Source organism: Amblyraja radiata, chromosome 6, assembly GCF_010909765.2.
Source record: "Amblyraja radiata isolate CabotCenter1 chromosome 6, sAmbRad1.1.pri, whole genome shotgun sequence".
Lineage (NCBI taxonomy): Eukaryota > Metazoa > Chordata > Chondrichthyes > Rajiformes > Rajidae > Amblyraja > Amblyraja radiata.
Window position 1 is genome coordinate 51,516,981 of NC_045961.1, and position 23,100 is coordinate 51,540,080.

General features: G+C 42.6%; 1 protein-coding gene across 7 annotated transcripts in view; it reads left to right on the plus strand.

Annotated features, from left to right (window-relative positions):
- cdk8 (cyclin dependent kinase 8) overlaps positions 1-23,100 on the plus strand; it is a 91,736-nt gene that overhangs the window by 56,513 nt on the left and 12,123 nt on the right. For all 7 annotated transcript variants that reach the window (XM_033022798.1, XM_033022799.1, XM_033022802.1 and 4 more), the window contains 4 exons: positions 14,174-14,231; positions 15,298-15,429; positions 16,786-16,929; positions 20,849-20,918. In XM_033022798.1, the coding sequence (XP_032878689.1) occupies positions 14,174-14,231; positions 15,298-15,429; positions 16,786-16,929; positions 20,849-20,918 (404 nt within the window). The remainder of the gene's footprint in view (positions 1-14,173; positions 14,232-15,297; positions 15,430-16,785; positions 16,930-20,848; positions 20,919-23,100) is intronic.

Consider the following 23,100-nt stretch of genomic DNA (forward strand, 5'->3'; position numbering starts at 1 on the left):
AAGTACGTAACATTTGATAATCTTTGTGCCATGTTTTATTCATCACCAATCCATAGCCATGAAAGTTAATGATAATGTTTAAAACTTCAATCAATTACTTACTCAGGAACTGATCTATTAAAACTTGTATTGCATTTTTTTTCCTGATTTAACTAACTAGGTCGACACATTCCAGTTTTTATTTAGATTCTTCGTTATGTTTTGCCACTCAGTAAGTAATGACTGATTTGACCTAGTTCATTTTATCCACGGTTGATCCAAATTCTTTAATGCCTTTGATAATAAGCTGACTGATTAAAATTAACAATTAAAGAAGCATTGGATGCTGTTTGGGCTTGGGTTACAAACTTAGTTATTTAAAATAAAGTTTACGAAACTTTCCACATGACAGCAGGTCAAGAAACTGCAGGCGCTCGAATCTTAAAGAAAAAAAATTGTTGGAGGAACTCAGTGTGTCAGATAGCATCTATGGAGGGAATGGACTGACGACGTTTCGGGGACGAGATCCTTCAGTCTGATGAAGGGTGCCAACCGGAAACATGGTCACCCCATTCCCTCCACAGATGCTGCCTGATCTGCTGAGTTCCCCCAGCACTTCCTGAGAGGCCCAACACTAATGTTTAGATAAATATGTTAGAAACATAGAAATTAGGTGCAGGAGTAGGCCATTCGGCCCTTCGAGCCTGCACCGCCATTCAATATGATCATGGCTGATCATCCAACTCAGTATCCCGTACCTGCCTTCTCTCCATACCCTCTGATCCCCTTAGCCACAAGGGCCACATCTAACTCCCTCTTAAATATAGCCAATGAACTGGCCTCGACTACCCTCTGTGGCAGAGAGTTCCAGAGATTCACCACTCTCTGTGTGAAAAAAGTTCTTCTCATCTCGGTTTTAAAGGATTTCCCCCTTATCCTTAAGCTGTGACCCCTTGTCCTGGACTTCCCCAACATTGGGAGCAATCTTCCTGCATCTAGCCTGTCCAACCCCTTAAGAATTTTGTAAGTTTCTATAAGATCCCCTCTCAATCTCCGAAATTCTAGAGAGTATAAACCAAGTCTATCCAGTCTTTCTTCATAAGACAGTCCTGACATCCCAGGAATCAGTCTGGTGAACCTTCTCTGCACTCCCTCTATGGCAATAATGTCCTTCCTCAGATTTGGAGACCAAAACTGTACGCAATACTCCAGGTGTGGTCTCACCAAGACCCTGTACAACTGCAGTAGAACCTCCCTGCTCCTATACTCAAATCCTTTTGCTATGAAAGCTAACATACCATTCGCTTTCTTCACTGCCTGCTGCACCTGCATGCCTACTTTCAATGACTGGTGTACCATGACACCCAGGTCTCGCTGCATCTCCCCTTTTCCTAGTCGGCCACCATTTAGATAATAGCCTGCTTTCCTGTTTTTGCCACCAAAATGGATAACCTCACATTTATCCACATTATACTGCATCAGCCAAACATTTGCCCACTCACCCAGCCTATCCAAGTCACCTTGCAGTCTCCTAGCATCCTCCTCACAGCTAACACTGCCCCCCAGCTTAGTGTCATCCGCAAACTTGGAGATGTTGCCTTCAATTCCCTCATCCAGATCATTAATATATATTGTAAATAGCTGGGGTCCCAGCACTGAGCCTTGCGGTACCCCACTAGTCACTGCCTGCCATTGTGAAAAGGACCCGTTTACTCCTACTCTTTGCTTCCTGTTTGCCAGCCAGTTCTCTATCCACATCAATACTGAACCCCCAATGCCGTGTGCTTTAAGTTTGTATACTAATCTCTTATGTGGGACCTTGTCGAAAGCCTTCTGGAAGTCCAGATACACCACATCCACTGGTTCTCCCCTATCCACGTTACTAGTTACATCCTCGAAGAATTCTATAAGATTCGTCAGACATGATTTACCTTTTGTAAATCCATGCTGACTTTGTCCAATGATTTCACCACTTTCCAAATGTGCTGCTATCCCATCATTAATAACTGACTCTAGCAGTTTCCCCACTACCGATGTTAGACTAACTGGTCTGTAATTCCCCGTTTTCTCTCTCCCTCCCTTCTTAAAAAGTGGGGTTACGTTTGCTACCCGCCAATCCTCAGGAACTACTCCAGAATCTAACGAGTTTTGAAAGATTATTACTAATGCATCCACTATTTCTGGAGCTACTTCCTTAAGTACTCTGGGATGCAGCCTATCTGGCCCTGGGGATTTATCGGCCTTTAATCCATTCAATTTACCCAACACCACTTCCCGGCTAACCTGGATTTCACTCAATTCCTCCAACTCCTTTGACCCACGGTCCCCTGCTATTTCCGGCAGATTATTTATGTCTTCCTTAGTGAAGACGGAACCAAAGTAGTTATTCAATTTGTCCGTCATATCCTTGTTCCCCATGATCAACTCACCTGTTTCTGACTGCAAGGGACCTACATTTGTTTTAACTAATCTCTTTCTTTTCACATATCTATAAAAACTTTTGCGGTCAGTTTTTATGTTCCCTGCCAGTTTGCTTTCATAATCTATTTTTCCTTTCCTAATTATGCCCTTTGTCCTCCCCTGCTGGTCTCTGAATTTCTCCCAGTCCTCTGGTATGCTGCTTTTTCTGGCTAATTAGTACGCATCATCCTTCGCTTTGATACTATCCCTGATTTCCCTTGTTATCCACGGATGCACTACCTTCCCTGATTTATTCTTTTGCCAAACTGGGATGAACAATTTTTGTAGTTCATCCATGCAGTCTTTAAATGTCTTCCATTGCATATCCACCGTCAACCCTTTTAGAATTAATTGCCAGTCAATCTTGGCCAATTCACGTCTCAATTCACGTTAGTTCTTAAGTCCCCAACTAACCAGAAATAATTACACTGCATCTAATCAAGCTCTCATTTTTATGTTGAAGCCTTCCATCAAGTCACCCTTAATTCTATAAAGTACAGGCAATGCAACTTCTATTATATCTCCTTTTTGTTTTAACCCTTAAAGTCCAGATTTCATTTTGATCTGATCTGACTGTCTATCTATGCCTGTCATCATTTTATATTTTTATATCAAGTCTTCCCCCAATTTCTGATACTCCAGAGAAAACAATCCAATTTGTTCAACCCTTCTAGCTATAATACCCTCTAATACAGACAACATTCTGGTAAACCTCTTCAATACACTTTCCACTGTTTCCACATCCTTCCTGTAATGGGGCAATCGGAAATGCAGATCAGCAGTAAATCAGCATTTCTGGAGAACCATTATCTCTTGAGAAGGTCTGTCTCCATGTTCTCCAGAGATGCTGCCTTACGTGCCGAGTTATTCCAGCACTTTATCTTTTTTGTAGTTTTAAGAATAGAGTTGGTATAAATCTATCTCTGTTGGAAAGGGAATAGCTCTATAACCAGCTGTCTTGCCTCACTTGTGAATTTGTTTGTCGATATGTTTGAAGGTTTTAATAAGATTAGTTATTAGTTTGAATGCTGAATGCACCAAGTAGTAATTTTTTGATACAATTACCAAGTACTCTACCAAACAATTTCTTAACAAATATTGATCACAACATATTGGTTTAATATGAATATATTTTAATATGAGGATAGTGCTTCACATCGATGAAAGACTCAGATCCACAATGAAAATTGATTTGGAGAACATGAAGTGAAACTGGCTTATTCTGGGAAAGCTGAGATTCTGGTTTTTGATTTGATTTTGCAGTATCTGCATTTTATCACACATCAATCATTCTTTCCTCAGTCTCAAATGTGCGGTATTGGGGAGAGATTTGAAATAAATTGAATGAGAAAAAGGATTTGAAACTTGTGGGCAAAAATTTAGATGCTGGTTTACACTGAAGATAGACACAAAATGCTGTAGTAACTCAGCTGGTCAGGCAGCAACCCTGGAGGAAAGGAATAGGTAACATTTTGTGTCGACACCCCTTTTCAGACAGAGCCAGGGGAGAGGGATATGAAAAGGTACAAAGTACAAATGAATGAACCGTTTGTAAAAGGACAGCTAGAGATTGATTTTCTTTTTGAAGAGCCTGAGAAAGCATAAGTTAAAGGATTTCCAAAACAAGGCAAATTACCTAGGAGTGTTTAATAAGGCACTGAAATATGTTGCGTGCAGTGGTGATCCATAATTCAAATAAATATGGCCGTAAGTTGTTATCACACCTTCCCTAGCCAACATTGGCTTCACCCTTCCTGAGGTCATCTGTTGCTGGACTTGATTTTATCTCATCACCCCCACCCCCAACTACTTTCAATCAAAAGGGTTCCAACCCAAAATGTCACCTATTCATTTTCTCCAGAGATGTTGCCTGACCTGCTGTTACTCAAGCATTTTATGTCTGTCTTCAGCTGAAATACGATTTTTTTGCTGATATTAAACATACAGCACATTAATAGACCATTCAGCCCAAAATGTTTGTGCCAAACATGATGCCAAGACCAACTCTTATCTGCCTACATATACTCCCTATCCCTCCATTCCCTGCATGTTTTAATATCTCATCAAGCCTCAGTGATAGTGTCATACAGAATGAAAATAGGCCTTTTGGCGTTCCGGCGGTGGCCCGACTTGGAGCTGTGGCGGCGTTCCGGCAGCAGCGGCCCGACTTCGGAGACTTGGCCGCGGGCCCAGTGGACGACATCGTCGGGAGCTCGCAGGTCACAGGTTGGTGACCTGTTTTTCCAGAGCTCCCGCAACAACAGCTTCGTCCACTGGACTGGAGGGCGGTAGCTTCGACCACCCCGGGCCACGAAGTTTGAACCAGCCCGTTCGCGGAGCATGGTTGAGCCGCGGGACTTACTTACCATCACCCGGTGGGGTCACAACATCGGATGCCTGGATCGCCTCAGCGCAGAGGGAGAACAAGGAGGGAAGAGATAAAGACTTTAAGACTTTTGCCTTCCATCACAGTGAGGAGGTGCCTGGTGAACTCACTGTGGTGGATGTTAAGTTTGTGTTTATTGTGTGTTTTTGTTATTTTTATTATATGACTGCAAGGCAACAAAATTTCGTTCAGACCGAAAGGTCTGAATGACAATAAAGGATACTTTGACTTTGACTTGCCCACACCGACCTATATGTCTCATCTATACTCGTCCCACCTGCCTGCGTTTGACCCATATCCCTCTAAACCTATTCTATCTAAATACCTGTCTAAATGTTTCTTAAACATTGCGAATCATGAAACAATTCTCAAAACTTTTCAAGATGGCAAAGCCACATTCTCAGTATTATTGTAGGCACAAGTAACTGCAGATGCTGATTCACAAAAAATACACAGGTGGACTAACTCAACGGGTCAGGCAGCATCTCTGGAGGGAATGGATGGGTGGCATTTCGGGTTGGGACCCAACCCTCTGTGTCTTTTTTTCCCCCACTGTTTGTCAAGCTATCAACATTTATCAATGCCTTTAAGTATGTATCCATGATATTCAGACATTTAGAACAAAATAAGAATGAATAATAAATCAAATATTTAAAAAAAAAAAAAAAATCTAAATTATGTAATGTTCTTCAATTGACATAAACTCAGAACTAATTGAAGGTGTACAGCATAATGATCATCTAATCTTCAGACAGTCTCCCCTTGTAGAGGAAACCATGAAGTCACTATTAAAAATGTTGCCAAATTAAAAAAAACAGATAAAAATAAATGTGTTGTAATAAAGGTGGAAATAAATGTCATGTACAGATTTGTTATTACTAGGACATTATCTTCACCAGTGCTGTCATAATAATAACTGCAATTCGGTAAAACTGGTGACAATGGGAGGGCATCTGGTACTGGAAAATGATTTTAATCAGTTGTTTATTCAACTTACGAGTAGGGTATACATTTCAGAGATACAGCGTGAAAACAGGCCCTTTGGCCTACTCTGTCTGCGCTGACCAGCGATCACCACGTACACTAGCGTTATCCAACACACATGGGACAATTTACAATTTTACCAATGCCAATTAACCAAATTTGCACATCTTTGGATTGTGGGAGGAAACTGGGGCACCTGGAGAAAGCCCAATGCGGTCACAGGGGGAACATGCAAACTCCGTACAGACAGCACCCACAGTCAGGATCGACTCAGGTCTCTGGTGCTGTCACTATGCTCTCTAGACAAAAAGCCTGGTGCCCTGATCTGATTTCTAAGTCTCAGTTTCAATCTGCTTTATTACAATGGCGGCTGTATTCCCAAAGTATATATTCAAAATATTTTTGGGATCTCTTTAAGTTTTGAATCTTACTTTTCTATCTTGTACTCTATCATAGTTGTAAAGCTTACTGAGTGAGCAATGTACCATTTGTTTTATTTGTCTTGGAGATACGAGGAACTACAGATGCTTCCAGTCCCGCCAGTCACTCCAGGTCATTGTGTAGAAAGGAACGGCAGATGCTGGTATATACCGAAAATAGACACAAATTGCTAGAGTAACTCAGATGGTCAAGCAGCATCTCTGGAGAAAAAGGATGGGTGGCATTACAGGTCAAGACCCTTCTTTAGACTGAACGCTCCTAACGTGACCGCATCCTTTTTCTCTGGAGATGCTGCCTGATCCGCCGAGTTACTCCAGCACTTTGTGTCTATCGTCAGTACTTTGTGCTCTATTTGTCCATGTCCACAACACAAAAGCTTCAAAATGAATATTAGGTTGTCTGCAGTCTTCACAATTTAAATGTAGATTATACTTTACTTAAAATGACATTTACTGTAAATATTTAAACATGATTTTGGTTCTACAACCATTTTGATCTACATGAATATTCCAAAGACATGAAAAGCCACGTTTTTTGAAAATAACTACGATTGAATGTGATATGCCAATTAAGATAATTCTTTTAGTTCAGTTTTGAGATACAGCGTGGACACAAGCCCTACGACCCACCGAGTACACACCGACTAACGATCACCCATACACTAGTTCTATCCTACACACTAGGGACAATTTACAGAAGCCAATTAACCTACACACCTGCCCGTCTTGTCGTGTGGGAGGAAACCGGAGCACTCGGAGAAAACCTACGGAATCACAGGGAGAACGTACAGACAACACCAACAGGATTGAACCCTGGTGTGGTGCTGTGAGGCAGCTGCTCTGCCGCTGCGTTTTGCATGATATTAGTCATAGTGCTATTTAGAAAGATGAAAAGTTCTCCAATGCATTTGTTAGCCAGAACTTGTCAGTGAGAATTGATGATTTGATTTGAAGCTGAGCAGTGAATTAACCTTGGATTATTTGCATGATCTAACACATATATTGATGTTTGGGGGAAAAAATAGTTGGAAATTGAATCAGTTAGCACTGAACAATTTGATTAGTACGGGTGTCAGGGGTTATGGGGAGAAGGAAGGATAATGGGGTTGAAAGGGAAAGATAGATCAGCCATGATTGAATGGCAGAGTAGACTTGATGGGCCGAATGGCCTAATTCTGCTCCTATAACTTATGAACATGTTCATTTCAGCACCATTGACTGATAATGTACTTGCCATGAGGTGAGAAATAAGAACAATCACTTCTTGATTTATTTGAACTCCTGTAAAAATGCAACTGAATGCTTCTTTCACCTCTTCTCCACCATCCACTGATTTCCTCTACCATCCCAACGCACATTTAATTCCTGACATAATCCTGGTCCTAGACACAAAAAGCTGCCGTAACTCAGCTGATCTGGTAGTATCCATGGCGAAAAGGATGCCCATTCCTTTTCTCCAGAGATGCTGCCTGACCCACTAAGTTTCTCCAGCTTTTTGTGTCTATCATTTGGTGTAAACCAGCATCTGCAGATCCTCCCTACACATTATCCTGCTCTTTCCCCACCCTCCCCGACTCAATACCCACCCTGGTCACTGTTGGGGGGAAAAATTAAACGTGGTTCATTTGTACCCCAGACTAATTAATCTGCAGCTTTTCGTATTTTTTCAATTACTGGTGTGAGATGTGAAATGGAAGTAATATATCAATGTTTTCCAAACTGAATGAATAAAAACAGAGCAGTTGCTTAAGTGTCCCTAAGAATACAGTCACTGATTCTATCTTGCAATGAAGTAAGTTGTTGCTATGGTGATTTGGCTTGTTGTTCTCACCTTTTAAGATCTGGATTAGACTCATCTAATCTAATGAATCTAACGGTAGAGTTTAACAGGAAACTAGTTTGATCAGTTTTTTGTTCATGTTAATTTTTCCTGCATTTTTATTCCGTTTCTTCTGTGTATGATATATCTGTATATTTGTGTATATTTGTATTCTACTTTATAATAAACACTCAGATTATTTTTAATGGAAATGCCTACTTAACAATTTGGTTTCACCATGCAGAAATTACAGCAGTGTTTATACATAGCCCCCCCCCCCCCCCCCCCCAATTTCATGGCACCATAATGTTTGGGACACAGCAATGTCATGTAAATGAAAGCATGTTTGTCCATGAATCGCAGACTTCAAGCAGTCATTGCATGCAAGGAATATGCAAAAATTACAAAACATGACTGCTTTCAATTACATGACATTGCTGTGTCCCAAACATGATGGTGCCCTGAAATGGGGGGGACTATGTATAAACACTGCTGTAATTTCTACATGGTGGGACCAAAATGTATAAAAATGGCCTTTATTACAATCTGACAATGTACACTTTAACCACAAATGATTTTTTCTATTACAAATCTCAAATTGTGGAGTGCAGAGGCAAATAAATAAATAATGGGTCTTTGTCCCAAACATTATGGAGGGCACTGTAGATAGGTATACAGAATTGCATTTACAGTTTGATCAGACACAATCTCATCAAATGGCAGAGGAACTGAATGATCAGAACGTTCATGGACACAGTTGTGTTATAGTACAATTCTTTTTAACATGAGGTCTCTTGGGAATGCAACAGTCGTGTTATACAGAACTGCCTGTAAATAATTCGGGTTGTTTTGATTGCTTTAGACTTTAGAGATGCAGCGTGGAAACGCGTCCTTCGGCCCACTGAGTCCACACCAACCAGCAACCACCCCTTATGCTAGCACTATCCCACACACTAAGGACAATTTACAATTTTAACAAAGCCAATTAACCTACAAACCTGTACGTCTTTGGAGTGTGGGAGGAAACCGGAGCACACTGAGAACCTACCAACTCTGTACAGACAGCACCCGTAGTCAGGATCGAGCACCACTCTGGGGCTGTAAGGCAGCAACTCTACTGCTGCACCACTGTGCCACCTATACATTTAAGGGGATCCTGAAAAATCCTGAAGAGTAGAAGATCATGCTAAAAGCATTTGATGTGGAAGGTTAAGAATGGAGCCTAAATGGCAGCATGCACTTGGTACTGATTACTTTTATTTGGGAACACCTGGGTGACACGTAAGCTTTTCTCGCTTCTGAGCATGAGCTGAATTTTTTTGGCATGCATTGTTTATTGAACACCATATAACCATATAACAATTACAGCACGGAAACAGGCCATCTCGGCCCTTCTAGTCCGTGCCGAACACTTACTCTCAGCTAGTCCCATCTACCTGCACTCAGACCATAACCCTCCATTCCTTTCCCGTCCATATACCTATCCAATTTATTTTTAAATTATAAAATCGAACCTGCCTCCACCACTTCCACTGGAAGCTCATTCCACACAGCTACCACTCTCTGAGTAAAGAGGTTCCCCCTCGTGTTACCCCTAAACTTTTGTCCCTTAATTCTCAAATCATGTCCTCTTGTTTGAATCTTCCCTACTCTTGTTTGAAGCTTCCCTACTCTCAATGGAAAAAGCTTATCCACGTCAACTCTCATAATTTTAAAGACCTTTATCAAGTCCCCCCCTTAACCTTCTGCACTCTAAAGAATAAAGACCTAACTTGTTCAACCTTTCTCTGTAACTTAGGTGCTGAAACCCAGGCAACATTCTAGTAAATCACATCTGTACTCTCTCTATTTTGTTGACATCTTTCCTATAATTTGGCGACCAAAATTGTACACCATACTCCAGAATTGGCCTCACCAATGCCTTGGACAATTTTAACATTACATCCCAACTTCTATACTCAATGCTCTGATTTATAAAGGCCAGCACACCAAAAGCTTTCTTTACCACCCTATCTACATGAGATTCCACCTTCAGGGAACTATGCACAGTTATTCCTAGATCCCTCTGTTCAATTGCATTCCTCTATTCGCTACCATTTACCATGTACGTCCTATTTTGATTTGTCCTGCCAAGATGTAGGACCTCACACTTATCAGCATTAAACTCCATCTGCCATCTTTCAGCCCACTCTTCCAAATGGCCTAAATCTCTCTGTAGCCTTTGAAAATCTACTTCATTATCCACAACACCACCTATCTTAGTATCATCTGCATACTTACTAATCCAATTTACCACACCATCATCCAGATCATTGATGTATATGACAAACAACAGTGGACCCAACACAGATCCCTGAGGCATCCCACTAGTCACCGGCCTCCAACCTGACAAACAGTTATTCGCCATTACTCTCTGGTATCTCCCATTCAGCCACTGTTTAATCCATCTTGCTACGCCACTATTAATACCCAACAATTGAACCTTCTTAACCAACCTTCCATGTGGAACCTTGTCAAAGGCCTTACTGAAGTCCATATAGACAGCATCCACCGCTTTACCCTCATCAATTTCCCTAGTAACCTCTTCAAAAAATTCAAGAAGGTTAGTCAAACATGACCTTCCAGGCACAAACCCATGTTGACTGTTCCTAATCAGACCCTGTTTATCCAGATGATTATATATATTATTTCTAAGTATCCTTTCCATTCATTTGCCCACCAGTGATGTCAAACTAGCAGATCTATAATTGCTAGGTTTACTCTTAGAACCCTTTTTAAACAATGGAACAACATGCGCAGTACGCCAATCCTCCGGCACTATTCCCGTTTCTAATGATATTTCTGTCATAGCACCTGCTATTTCTACACCAACTTCCCTCAATGTCTTAGAGAATATCCTGTCAGGACCTGGAGAGTTATCCACTTTTATATTTTTCAAAAGTGTCAGTACTTCCTCTTCTTTGATCCTCATAGTTTCCATAGCTACTCTACTTGTTTGCCTTACCTCACATAATTCAATATCCTTCTCCTTGGTGAATACCGAAGAAAAGAAATTGTTCAATATCTCCCCCGTCTCTTTTGGCTCTGCAGATAGCTGTCCACTCTGACACTCTAATGGACCAATTTTATCCCTCATTATCCTTTTGCTATTAATATAGCTGTAGAAACCCTTTGGATTTACTTTCACCTTACTTGCCAAAGCAACCTCATATCTTCTTTTAGCTTTTCTAATTTCTTTCTTAAGATTCTTTTTACATTCTTTATACTCCTCAAGCACCTCATTAACTCCATGCTGCCTATAATTATTGTAGATCTCTCTTTTTCCGAACCAAGTGACAATTTCCCTTGAAAACCATGGCGCTTTCCAATTATTACTCTTTCCTTTCAACCGAACAGGGACATAAAGATTCTGTACTCTTAAAATGCCACCTTTAAATGTCTTCTACATCCTTCCCATAAAACAAAATGTCCCAATTCATTCCTTTAAATCCTTTCGCATCTCCTCAAAGTTAGCCTTTCTCCAATCAAAAATCTCAACCCTTGGTCCAGTTCTGACCTTCTCCATAATTATATTGAAACTAATGGTATTGTGATCACTGGACCCGAAGTGCTCACCAACACATACCTCCGCCACCTGACCTGTCTCATTTCCGAACAGGATGTCCAGCACTGCCCCTTCTCTAGTAGGTACCTCTAAGTATTGCTGCAAAAAACTATCCTGCACACATTTTACTGTGTTTCCCAGTCTATGTGTGGAAAATTGAAATCTCCCACAATCACTACCTTGTGCTTACTACTCTCCTTACATATTTGCGCTTCCAATTCTCGCTCCCCATTAGGCGGTCTATAATACACCCCTATAAGTGTTGCTACACCCATTTCTCAGTTCCACCCATAGAACCTCCCTAGACGAGCCCTCTAATCTATCCTGCCAAAGCACTGCTGTGGTATCTTCCCTGACAAGCAATGCAACACCTCCACGTGTTGCCCCTCCAATTCTATCACACCTGAAGCAACGAAATCCTGGAATATTTAGTTTCCAATCACAGCCATCCTGCAACCATGTTTCACTAATCGCCACAGCATCATACTTCCAGGTGTCAATCCAGACTCTAAGCTCATCCACCTTTCTTACAATGCTCCTAGCATTAAAATATACACATTTAAGAAACCCACAACCTCTTATTCTCTGTTTATTATCTTTTTTTTCTTTCTCCCCTACATGTTGGATCTGAGTGTTTCCTTTCTCTGCCTCCTGCCTCACACACTGTCTACTAGCTTTCTCTATTTGATTCCCGGCCCCCCCCCCCCCCCCCCTCCCAATCGTTCTAGTTTAAAGTCTCCCCAGTAGCCTTTGCAAATCTCCCCGCCAGGATATTGGTCCCCCTCGGGTTCAAGTGCAACCCGTCCTTTTTGTACAGGTCACACCTTCCCCAAAAGAGGTCCCAATGATCCAGTAACTTGAATCCCTGCCCTGTGCACCAGTCCTTCAGCCACGCATTTATCCTCCACCTCACTCCATTCCTACTCTCACTGTCGTGTGGGACAGGCAGTAATCCTGAGATTGTTACTTTTGCGGTCCTTAACTCTCATCCTAACTCCCTAAATTCTCCTTTCAGGACCACTTTTCTTTTTCTACCTATGTCATTGGTACCTATATGTACCACGACCTCAGGCTCCTCTCCCTCCCATTTCAGGATATCTTGGACACGTTCAGACACATCCCAGACCCTGGGAGGCAAACTACCATCCGGGTCTCCTGACTGCATCCACAGAATCGCCTATCTGACCCCCTAACTATAAAGTCCCCTATTACTATTGCCCTCCTCTTCTTTTCCCTACCCTTCTGAGCAACCGGGTATCTGTGCCGGAGGCCCGGCCACTGTCGCTACCCCCAGGTAGGCTGTCCCTCCCTACAGTACTCAAACAGGAGTACTTATTGCCAAGGTGTACAGCCACCGGGGTACTCTCTAGTCCCTGCCTCTGCCCCTTGCCCCTCCTAACAGTGACCCACTTGTCTGCCTCCCGTGGTCTTGGAGTGACCACCTCTCTATAACTCCTCTCTATGACCTCCTCACTCTCCCTGACCAGACAGAGGTCATCGAGCTGCTGCTCCAGGTTCCTAATACGGTCCCTTAAGAGCCCCATCTCGACGCACCTGGCGCAGATGTGGACGTCTGGAAGGCTATCAGACTCCATGACTTCCCACATCTGACATCCAGAACAGTAAACTGCCCTGGCACTCATACTCCCCCCCTTACCCAGGATACAATACAAAGTGCTGGAAGAAATCAGCAGGGATCAGACTCCCAATCAGCTGCTTCCTCTAGTCCGCTTCTATCAATCAGCGACTTCCTCAAGCCCACTTATTTTGAAGTGTGATGGAACGTTGCAGAGTGGGCGCTCCAACCACTCCTGGACCTCTGTGGAACAAAGCCCCGCGCTCCGTTTCTAAACTCACCACCCGGACGCTGCTCCAGCCACTCCAACCGCTCCTGGGCCTCTGTGGAACAAAGCCCCGCGCTCCGTTTCTAAACTCACCACCCGGACGCTGCTCCAGCCGCTCCAACTGCTCCTGGACCTCTGTGGAACAAAGCCCCGCGCTCCGTTTTTAAACTCACCGCCCAGATGCCGCTCCTGGGCCTCCTGTATTGTTAGTCACCAAGAATGCCATCTTCAGAAACCCTGCTTAAGTGAGCAAACAGATTAACATCTTACCGTGTCCTACGTTCCTTGACGGGGGAGAGAGAAAGTGTTTTTGAAATTGGGTGGAGGCTGAAATAATATTTGAGGCTCTGTCCATAATGCAATCTATCAATTGTTGCCTCACTGTTTAGTCTGTTACTTGGCTCCAGCAACATCCTGAAACCGATTGTGAATAGAAACCCAAGGAAAAGCCTATCTGCTTCTTGAGATGAAGGAAAGGTGGTAGTTCAAGCCACTTTCCAAATTTATCTGCTAACACAAACACTCAAATCTGATAGAGATGCATGTCCATATTGTTATGCCTACTTCATGAACGGATTTATTCTTGATCTTTTGGGAATAATGAAGATATAATGCACCTTTTGACCCAAAATAATGATTGTTCTTTTTTTTTTCCAGAAACCTGCAAACATTTTAGTTATGGGTGAAGGTCCAGAACGAGGGAGAGTCAAAATAGGTATGGTGTGCTATGATTTTTTTTTTGTTTCCATTTATATTTTGTTACTATATTGAAAACTGACTTGGAAAGCGTTCCTCTAATCAAGACCAAAGGTTATTTAAAAACTGGAAAGGTCAGGAGTTTGATTTTGCTGTCTTATTTTACTTCCTATGTAAAGTATCATATCTCAAGCCAAAGATCAGCCAACTTCAGGTCTTAAGACGTAGATGACTCAGTAGGAAAATAAATTGCATTTGCCTTCTTTCCTGTCCCGGATGGCATCCAAGTTGTGGAATTTCCTGATCTTACTGATTCATAGTCGCATTCAAATGGGAAGGATTGCTGGAAGGAATGGGAAGGTTACTTCCGTATGTTTGAAGTTAATTACTTTTACTGAGATGAATCCCCACTGTGTGTGAATACCCACTGAAGAAAAAAAATCAAATATGTACGTTGTGATTTAATCAAATACTTCAACCTTTCATAGATTCATTTATGGAAAATGTCTTGTTGGAAACATTTCCATGACCTGGTGTATGCACACTCACTCTAATGCCAACACCCAACTATTTGCATGGTTATCCTTTTAAACCAAAATTTTAAACTGATTAGTTTAACTTATGATGCATCATTTTTGGAATATTGTGGTTTATGATGGCCTTTTCAAAAATTTTAGTCTTGGATTAAGGCTCAAATCTCAATCTTAGAAGGAACTGTAGACTTCTATAAAAGCCCAGTTCTTGCATTCAAGCGAAGTACTCCAGCACTTTGTGTATATATTTAGCCATTTTTAATTCTTGCCTTTATTTGCAGATTCTCTTCTGTCAAATAGGAGTTTTGTGGTTTCGTGGGTTTTTGTAATACCACTGCTGTTGTCGGTACATCTGACAATTAAACACTCTTGATTGCTGTTGGTTTTACTCAAGATTCCAGCATATGCAGTTCCCTGTGTCTCTCTTGCTTCAGTAATGCTCGTGTAGCTAAAGATCCTTGTTTACAATAACATATTTTTGACATGCTGCTACATTTTCTGCCCTTTGCATGCTGTACTATAACTCTTTCAACATTTGTATCTTTCATGCAGCGGACATGGGTTTTGCTCGATTGTTTAATTCGCCCCTGAAGCCTTTAGCTGACTTGGATCCGGTAGTAGTAACATTTTGGTACCGTGCACCAGAGTTGTTACTTGGTGCAAGGCATTATACTAAAGCCATAGGTGAGTATTGGGAATAAATGGGGGTTATTAAGGTCTTGGAACACCATTTGCCTTGGTCAGAGAAACCTGAAGTAGCGATCTGCTGTTAACAGTTTTAGTAATCAGAATTATCACAATCTGGAATGAAAAATGTAAAGGTTTAAGTATGCACATTACCAAATGTAAAACAATTGAACAGTGGAATATTGTTAAATTAATTCAAATGGCATGGTTTACTCTTACTCAGTGGTCAATGAATACATGACATATTGCTGTAATGAAAGGAATGGCAGATGCTGGTTTATCCCAAAGATAGACACACAATGGTGGTGTAACTCAGTGGGTCAGGCAGCATCTCTGGAGAAAATGCATCAGTGATATTTCAGATCGGGACTTCTTCAGACCGATTCTGAAGAAGGGTCCCAACCCGAAACGTTATCTCTCCATTTTCTACAGAGATGCTACCTGTCCCGCTGAGTTACACTACCATTTTGTGTCTATCATTTCTTGCTGTTTGGTTACTTGAGAAACAAAATACTTAAAGCATTTTGTTTAGATGTATTATAATGGGCTCTTAAAATATAAAATTATTGCTTTTTAATTGTAATAAATCATAATAAAGTTTTAGTAATGCTTTAAGAAATACCTGAAATGTGCTACGATGTGTCAAATTTAAATTAAGAGAGTTTCCTTGAACTTGAATTTTTACAACTTATTATAACTTGTTATAATAATTAGATGCTTTATTGAATTCTACATGATTTGGTTAATAACTTAACAATCCTTAAGTTTAAATTTATAAATAGCCAAAGCAAAATTGTCACACAGAAAAGAATGAAAATGTTTTCACATAGTCATATATCATGTAATCAGGCCCTTCAGCCCAGCTTGTCCATAACCACCAAGTTGGCATTCTGGGCTGGTCACATTTTCCTGCATTTAGCCAATATCCCTTCAAACTTTTCCTATTTGCATATCTTTTTAGAAACCATAATTGTATGCACTTTTGTAGTGTCCTCTGGCAGTCCTTTCCTAATATGGACTACCCTCTGAGTGGACAAGTTTGCCCCTGAAGACCTTTTTAAATCTCTTCCCTCTCATCTGAAGTCTAGGCTCTCTTGTTGTAGAATCCGATACACTTGGAAAAAGACTGCAAGCATTCACTTTGTGCATATACCTTGTGAAATTCTTGGATGGCTATGACGTAAATTGCACTAAATAGATCAGGATGGTGTCGTAACATTCGTAACAGGATACGTAACATTCACAAAGGAGAAAGTTGTGTAATCTAATAGGCATTAGAAACTGAAAAATATCTAACTTGGTAAACTTTGTTTTGTCCATTTAACTTACTTGTCTCCGCTTTTATTTTAATAGACATTTGGGCTATAGGTTGTATATTTGCTGAGCTATTAACATCTGAGCCTATTTTCCATTGTCGTCAAGAGGATATTAAGACTAGTAATCCTTATCATCATGACCAATTGGATAGAATATTCAATGTAATGGGATTTCCAGCAGGTAAGTTTGGAATCTTCACTAAATTGATCTTGTGTTAATTGAAGATTATTTTGTACAGACATATGTATGCTTGCTTTCATAGGGCGGGGCATCATGTCGCTCTTCCAGGGAGATGCTAAATGCATTTCGTTGTCTCTGTACTGTACACTGACAATGACAATTAAAATTGAATCTGAATCTGAATAAGCGACAGGAAGTCATGACACAGCTTTATAGGACTTTGTAAGCCTGTTTTTTGGACCTCTTTATAACTGATTTTGGCTAAAGCAGACGGCCTACCGTACTTCCACCAGGCTGTGCTGCCGACCCCATACCCGGCTCGCACCGCCTTCCAGGCCGGGCTGCCGACCTTCACTGCCAGGCTAGGCTACCTACGCAAGCACAACTTCCCCAGCCATTTCCAGGCTAGACCTACTGCCACCACTGCCAGCCCACTCAGCTTCCTCAGATGCTTCCAGGCAGAGCCTGTCGCTGCCGCCGACCCTCACATGTGCACCAGCAGCCCACAGGCCGGGGTCATCAACTCACCTGGATTTCACACCGGATTCCAGACTGAGAGTGAGGAAGGGTCTCGACCTGAAATGTTACCTATTTGTGCTCTGCAGAGATGCTGCGTGACCTGCTGAGCTTCCCCAGTACATTATGCCCTTTTGTGTATTAACCAGCATCTACTACTTGTGCAATGATAATCCCTTACTTGGTTATAATGAACAATCTGCAATAACCGACACCACCCCATCCCCCATGATACGTTATAACATGGGATTATTGTATAACAGAAATTAGTTTGTAAATTGAAAGATTTTCTACCATTTGGAAAAACCAGATTTAAATATTAAAGGAATGTTTTCTCTGAAAGATATTCCAGTAATTTCCCGTTAGACACTAAATTGTAGTACAGGTGCACAACCTTTTATCCGGAGTTCCGGAAACCGAAAAGCTCCGAAAACCGGACATTTTTTCCAGGATGTCGTCTGCACACCAAAGCTCGCGTTTGGCGCCAAACTTGACCCGAAACGACCCACGGTCAACCCAGGTCTGTACTACTGTAGCGGCTGCCTCCTCCCCGGAGACCGGGGAGACACTTAAACATCTGTAAATCATTGCTTAAATGTTAGTCAGTTAGTTTGGAGGGCTTTTATGTGGAGGGGGGGGGGGGGGGTGAAGGGGGAAACTTTAATTCTTAGTCCCCTACCTGGTCGGAGAGGCGGGGAGCAGGCAATGCCTTACCGGGTCGCCATGCAGTAAGCTCCGGAGCGCTGTGGCCGCTGACTCCCAACATCGCGGAGCTGTGGCTGCGGGCGGCGCCGGTTGTAGCTCCGACCCCGGCAACTCTACCCCTGGCTGTGCGGCGCTCCAAATCCAGCGCGGCCCGCGGCCGGACGCCCGCTGCCCCAGCTCCGCGATGTTGTGTGGCGGCGGCCACAGCGCTCCGGTGCTTACCGCACGGCGACCCGGTAAGGCATTGCCCGCTCCCCGCTGGTATCCCAGCGCTGCGACGCCGCCGACTCCCAACATCGCGGAGCTGGGGCTGCGGGCGTCTGGCCGCGGGCGGCGCTGGATTTGGAGCGCCGCGCAGCCAGGGGTAGAGTTGCCGGGATCGGAGCTCCAACCGGCGCTGCCCGCGGCCGGACGCCCGCAGCCCCCAGCTCCGCGATGTTGGGAGTCGGCGGCCACAGCGCTCCGGAGCTTACTGCACGGCGACCCGGTAAGGCATTGCCCGCTCCCCGCCTCTCCGACCAGGTAGGGGACTAAGAATTAAAAGTTTCCCCCTTCATCCCCCCCCCACCACATAAAATCCCTCCAAACTAACTGACTAACATTTAAGCAATGATTTACAATGATTCCCCGGTCTCCGGGGAGGAGGCAGCCGCTCCAGACTTTTCAAGCCGCCCGCGCTACCTACCTAATCTACGCTAAAAATCTTCCATTCGGAAATCCGAAAAATTCCGAAATCCGAGAAGTGTCTGGTCCCAAGGCTTTCGGATAAAAGGTTGTGCACCTGTAGTGGAGTACTAAATTCAGCTAATGTGACAGGTTACTACATAAACAAGTTAGCTGTTGTCCCTGCCTCTTAGTCTGAAGAAGGGTCTCAACCCAAAACTTCACCTATTTTTCTCTAGAAATGCTGCCTGACCCACTGAGTTACACCACCACTTTGTGTCTATCTTCAGCAATTGTATTTAGTTAGCACAATAACCATTGGCGGATATAATTTTATAATTTAACCGTTATAATTTAACCTTTGCCAATTCATTACTGTAGCCAAAATACTTCACATGGCATTGATAAATGGCTCCCGGTTGTGGTATCCGATACAGTTCTGCGTCATTTGGGGGGCATACTGACCTCCCAGCCCTCTTGCACAAGCCACAAAACTTAAGTGCCCTTTACTTAACGGTTTCAAAAACAGAAACAAGCCACTAAAATAGTCCAGAAATTCTTATTTGATGCATTATTGACATTAATGCTCAGAATCCTTTTGAATTAAAAGAAGTATATTTGCTTCATCGAATAGTGAGGAATTTGATATTCCCATTTGTTACTTTGAACACACAGAAGCAGCAAATGTAAACTAAATTTATTCTTCTGGAGTAACTCAGCGGGACAGGCAGCATCTCTGGAGAGGAATGGGTGACATTTCGGGTCAAGACCCTTCTTCAAACGGTTTTGAGTCGTCCCACTGTTTTCTTTGTGGATTGAGTGTGTGAATCCTTAAGGGCCTGTCCCACTTAGGAGACCTAAACAGCAACCTTTGGTGACCTTGCCGCCACCCAAGGTTTCCATGAGGTCACAGGAGGTTTTGGTCACTCTCCTTAATGGTTGAAAGTGGTTTCCGCGTGGTCGAGGCTTCATCTAGGTTGCTGCTATTTTTTCATCATGATTAAAACCGGCCTCGACTAAAAATAGATTGCCATTTTAAAAATCGATCATTTTTTAGTCGCAGGTCTAGTCGAAGCCGGTTTTCTTCATAGTCGAGGAAGGTTTTCAACATATGCGTGGGTGGTGGTAGGAGGTTGCAGGTCACCTCGACCTTGATTTTTTTCGGTGGCGGGCAAGGTCACCAGAGGTTGCTGTTTAGGTCTCCTAAGTGGGACAGGCCCTTAAGTCTAGTTCCAAGTTGTCTGGTGATAAGGAAGGTAGAGAAAGCTTTTGTATTCCATACTGTATGTCAGTTCTTCATTTTAGTATTTGGTATTAAAATATTTCATTTCCCATCCTAACATTGATTATGCAAACACAAGCATCATTTAGCTTAGTACTTTGAACACAATCGAGTAGAGTAATTCATTTTACTCATTTAGGTTTAGGTTTATTTTTGTCACATGTACCAAGGTACGGTGAAAAGCTTTCTTTTGCATGCTATCCAAACAAATATACATAGATACAGTCAAGTTAAACTCGAGTACAATAGATAGAACAAAGGGGAAGATACAAGCAGAATATAATTCTCAGCATTGTAGTGCATCAGTTCCTTAGACAAAGTCCCATGTTCGCAATTGGGTAGAGGTGAATTGGACAGTACCCTAGCTTATGGAAGGACCGTTCAGAAGCCTGATAACAGGGGAAGAAGCTGTTCTTGAGACTGGTGGTGTGTGCTTTCAAGCTTCTGTCCCTTCTGCCAGATGGGAGCAGGGAGAAGAAGGAATGATCGGGGTGGGACGTCTTTGCTTATATTGGCTGCTTTTCCGAGGCAACGTGAAGTGTAGATGGAGTCAATGGTGGGGAGTCTGGTTTGTGTGATGGACTGGGCTACATTTACAAACAACTGTGATTTTTTGGGGTCTTGGACAGAGCTGTTCCCAAGCCAAGCTGTGAAGCAACCCGACAGTATGTTTTCTATGTTGCATCTGTAGAAGTTTGTGAGATTTAAAAACCATGCAGGTAAAACTTTAACTTTGTCGAATATATTTTCCAGATAAAGATTGGGAAGATATTAAAAAGATGCCAGAACATTCAACATTGATGAAAGATTTCAGAAGAAATACGTGAGTTTTGTCTTAATTTGCTTCCTACAATTTGGTCACAAAATAAAAGAGCATTCTGCAAAATCGAGTGCTGTTTTGAAATTGCCTTTCGTGATGTTTGAAGTTGCCTTTCATAATGAGATTTTGTGCCATTCGGAACCATTGTGTCTTTTGGAGCAACTTTGTGTTGGATGGGATTAGTAACAATGTATTATATTGTGTAGAAAGACTAAAGAGCCTAAAAAAAAGTTCTCTTATGCAGAATATCTGGGTAGTTTTTGGTGTTTATTTTGCCAGCTGAGATGTAGAAACCAAATTCTGCCTGGAAATCTTTCTCCATTTCTCAAAGAACCCACCATATTTTTTCTTCCATAAATTTCGATAGAAAGCAAACCCAGCAGATTCTGTGACTAGCAAGCAACTTCTGGCCACATATGCTCTCAACCCAGGGAAGAGAGGCGGCACAGTGGCGCAGCGGTAGAGTTGCTACCTTACAGCCCCAGAGACCTAGGTTTGATCCTGACTACGGGTGCTGTCTGAATGGGGTTTGTATGTTCTTCCTGAATGCGTCAGTTATCTTCGGGTGTCCGGTTTCCTCCCACACGCCAAAGACATACAAATTTGTAGAGTAATTGGTTTCGGTAAAAGTTATAAATTGTCGCTAGTGTGTAGGATAGTGCTAGTGTGTGGGGATCACTGGCCAGCGTAGACTCAGTGGGCCGAAGAACGAGTTTCCTGCTATATCTCTAATCAAAACTAAAAGGTTGACTTTTCTATCATCTGAATTGGTTTCATAGAAGAAGACAAATTTGTATCTTTTTATTGATTTTTTTGTAACGGCTGCAGCCATAAGATACCGCTTCTCCACACATCAGCATACGACTGAGAAATGGTGAACATGGACACTCACATAGCATGTATTCAATTATTTGAGATTGCCAGATTGATTTAAGGTGGTGAGTTCCTTGCACAGGTTGTCCAAATGAACATATCAATGAATTAATAAAGAAAGCCTTTGTTTTTTCCATAAACATTTACTGACAATTTTCTGTGACTTTAGACTTACAGTGCGGAAAAAGGCCCATCAACCCACTGAGCTCACGCTGACCAGCGATCACCCCAAACACTAACACTATCGTACACACTAGGGACAATTTATAATTTTACAGAAGTCACAGGGAGAACTTACAATCTTGCACCGCACGGGAGATCCGGATCATACCGGGTCTCTGGCACTGCAATGCAGCAACTTTACTGCTGTACCACTCTACCATCCTAAATCTTTAGGTTTTGCTTTCGGGGATCTGTGCGATGAACTTGTCCGCAACTGATTGGTGAGTGGCATTTTGAATAATAAAGTGAAAAACAAACTACTACGGGATGCTGATCTAACTCTCATCGGGGCATAGAATGTCTGCCGCATTGCTGAAGTTATTGACTCTCATACCTGCCTCGCAGGGCCGTGTCCACATTCCTCGTACCATGTGAATGCTGCCAACCTGTTCTACTGTGCTCATCGCCTGCCACCAGAAGTGCAGCAGCCTGGCAGGTTCCTCGATAAATGTAATAATTGTGGTGGTTCACACTCCGCTCTCCGCGAGCAATGCCCTGCCTACAGGTAAGTTTTACCACTCCTGTAAACGAATAAATCACTTTATTCGGTGCTCTCGTGCCCGCCGAGATCGTACAGAACCCAAGCAGTCAGTGCACCTGCTCCAGCACGATGGTTCCCACAGCATAACTGATCGAGACCAAGCTGTACCGTTTCTTTGTGAGAATCCATCTGAACCTGACATTTCCAGTCTAAACATACATTCTCTGTATGGAACCTCATGTAAACTTCACGATCCCGAGGTCACTTTTTGAATCGACAATACTACAGCTGTATCAAAAAATTGACCCTGGAGCTCGTTGTAATGTCATGTCCTTATCCGAGTTCGCAAGGGTCAGAAATGCAGAAGCTATTGTAAACACCAAAGCTTCGTTAGTTCCCATCGGAGCGGGAAAGGTTCACCCAGTTGGAAGGGTTGACCTGCAGTGTCATCTAGCGACACGCGTGCACAAGCTGAACTTCTTCATAGTCCCAGGAAAAGTGACAACGATGCCTGCCAGGACTTGGGATTGGTAAGCTTTGGAGAAGAGGTGCATATATTTTCCCTGCCCAAGATATTACCGAACAGTTTCTATCTCAGTACAAGAAACC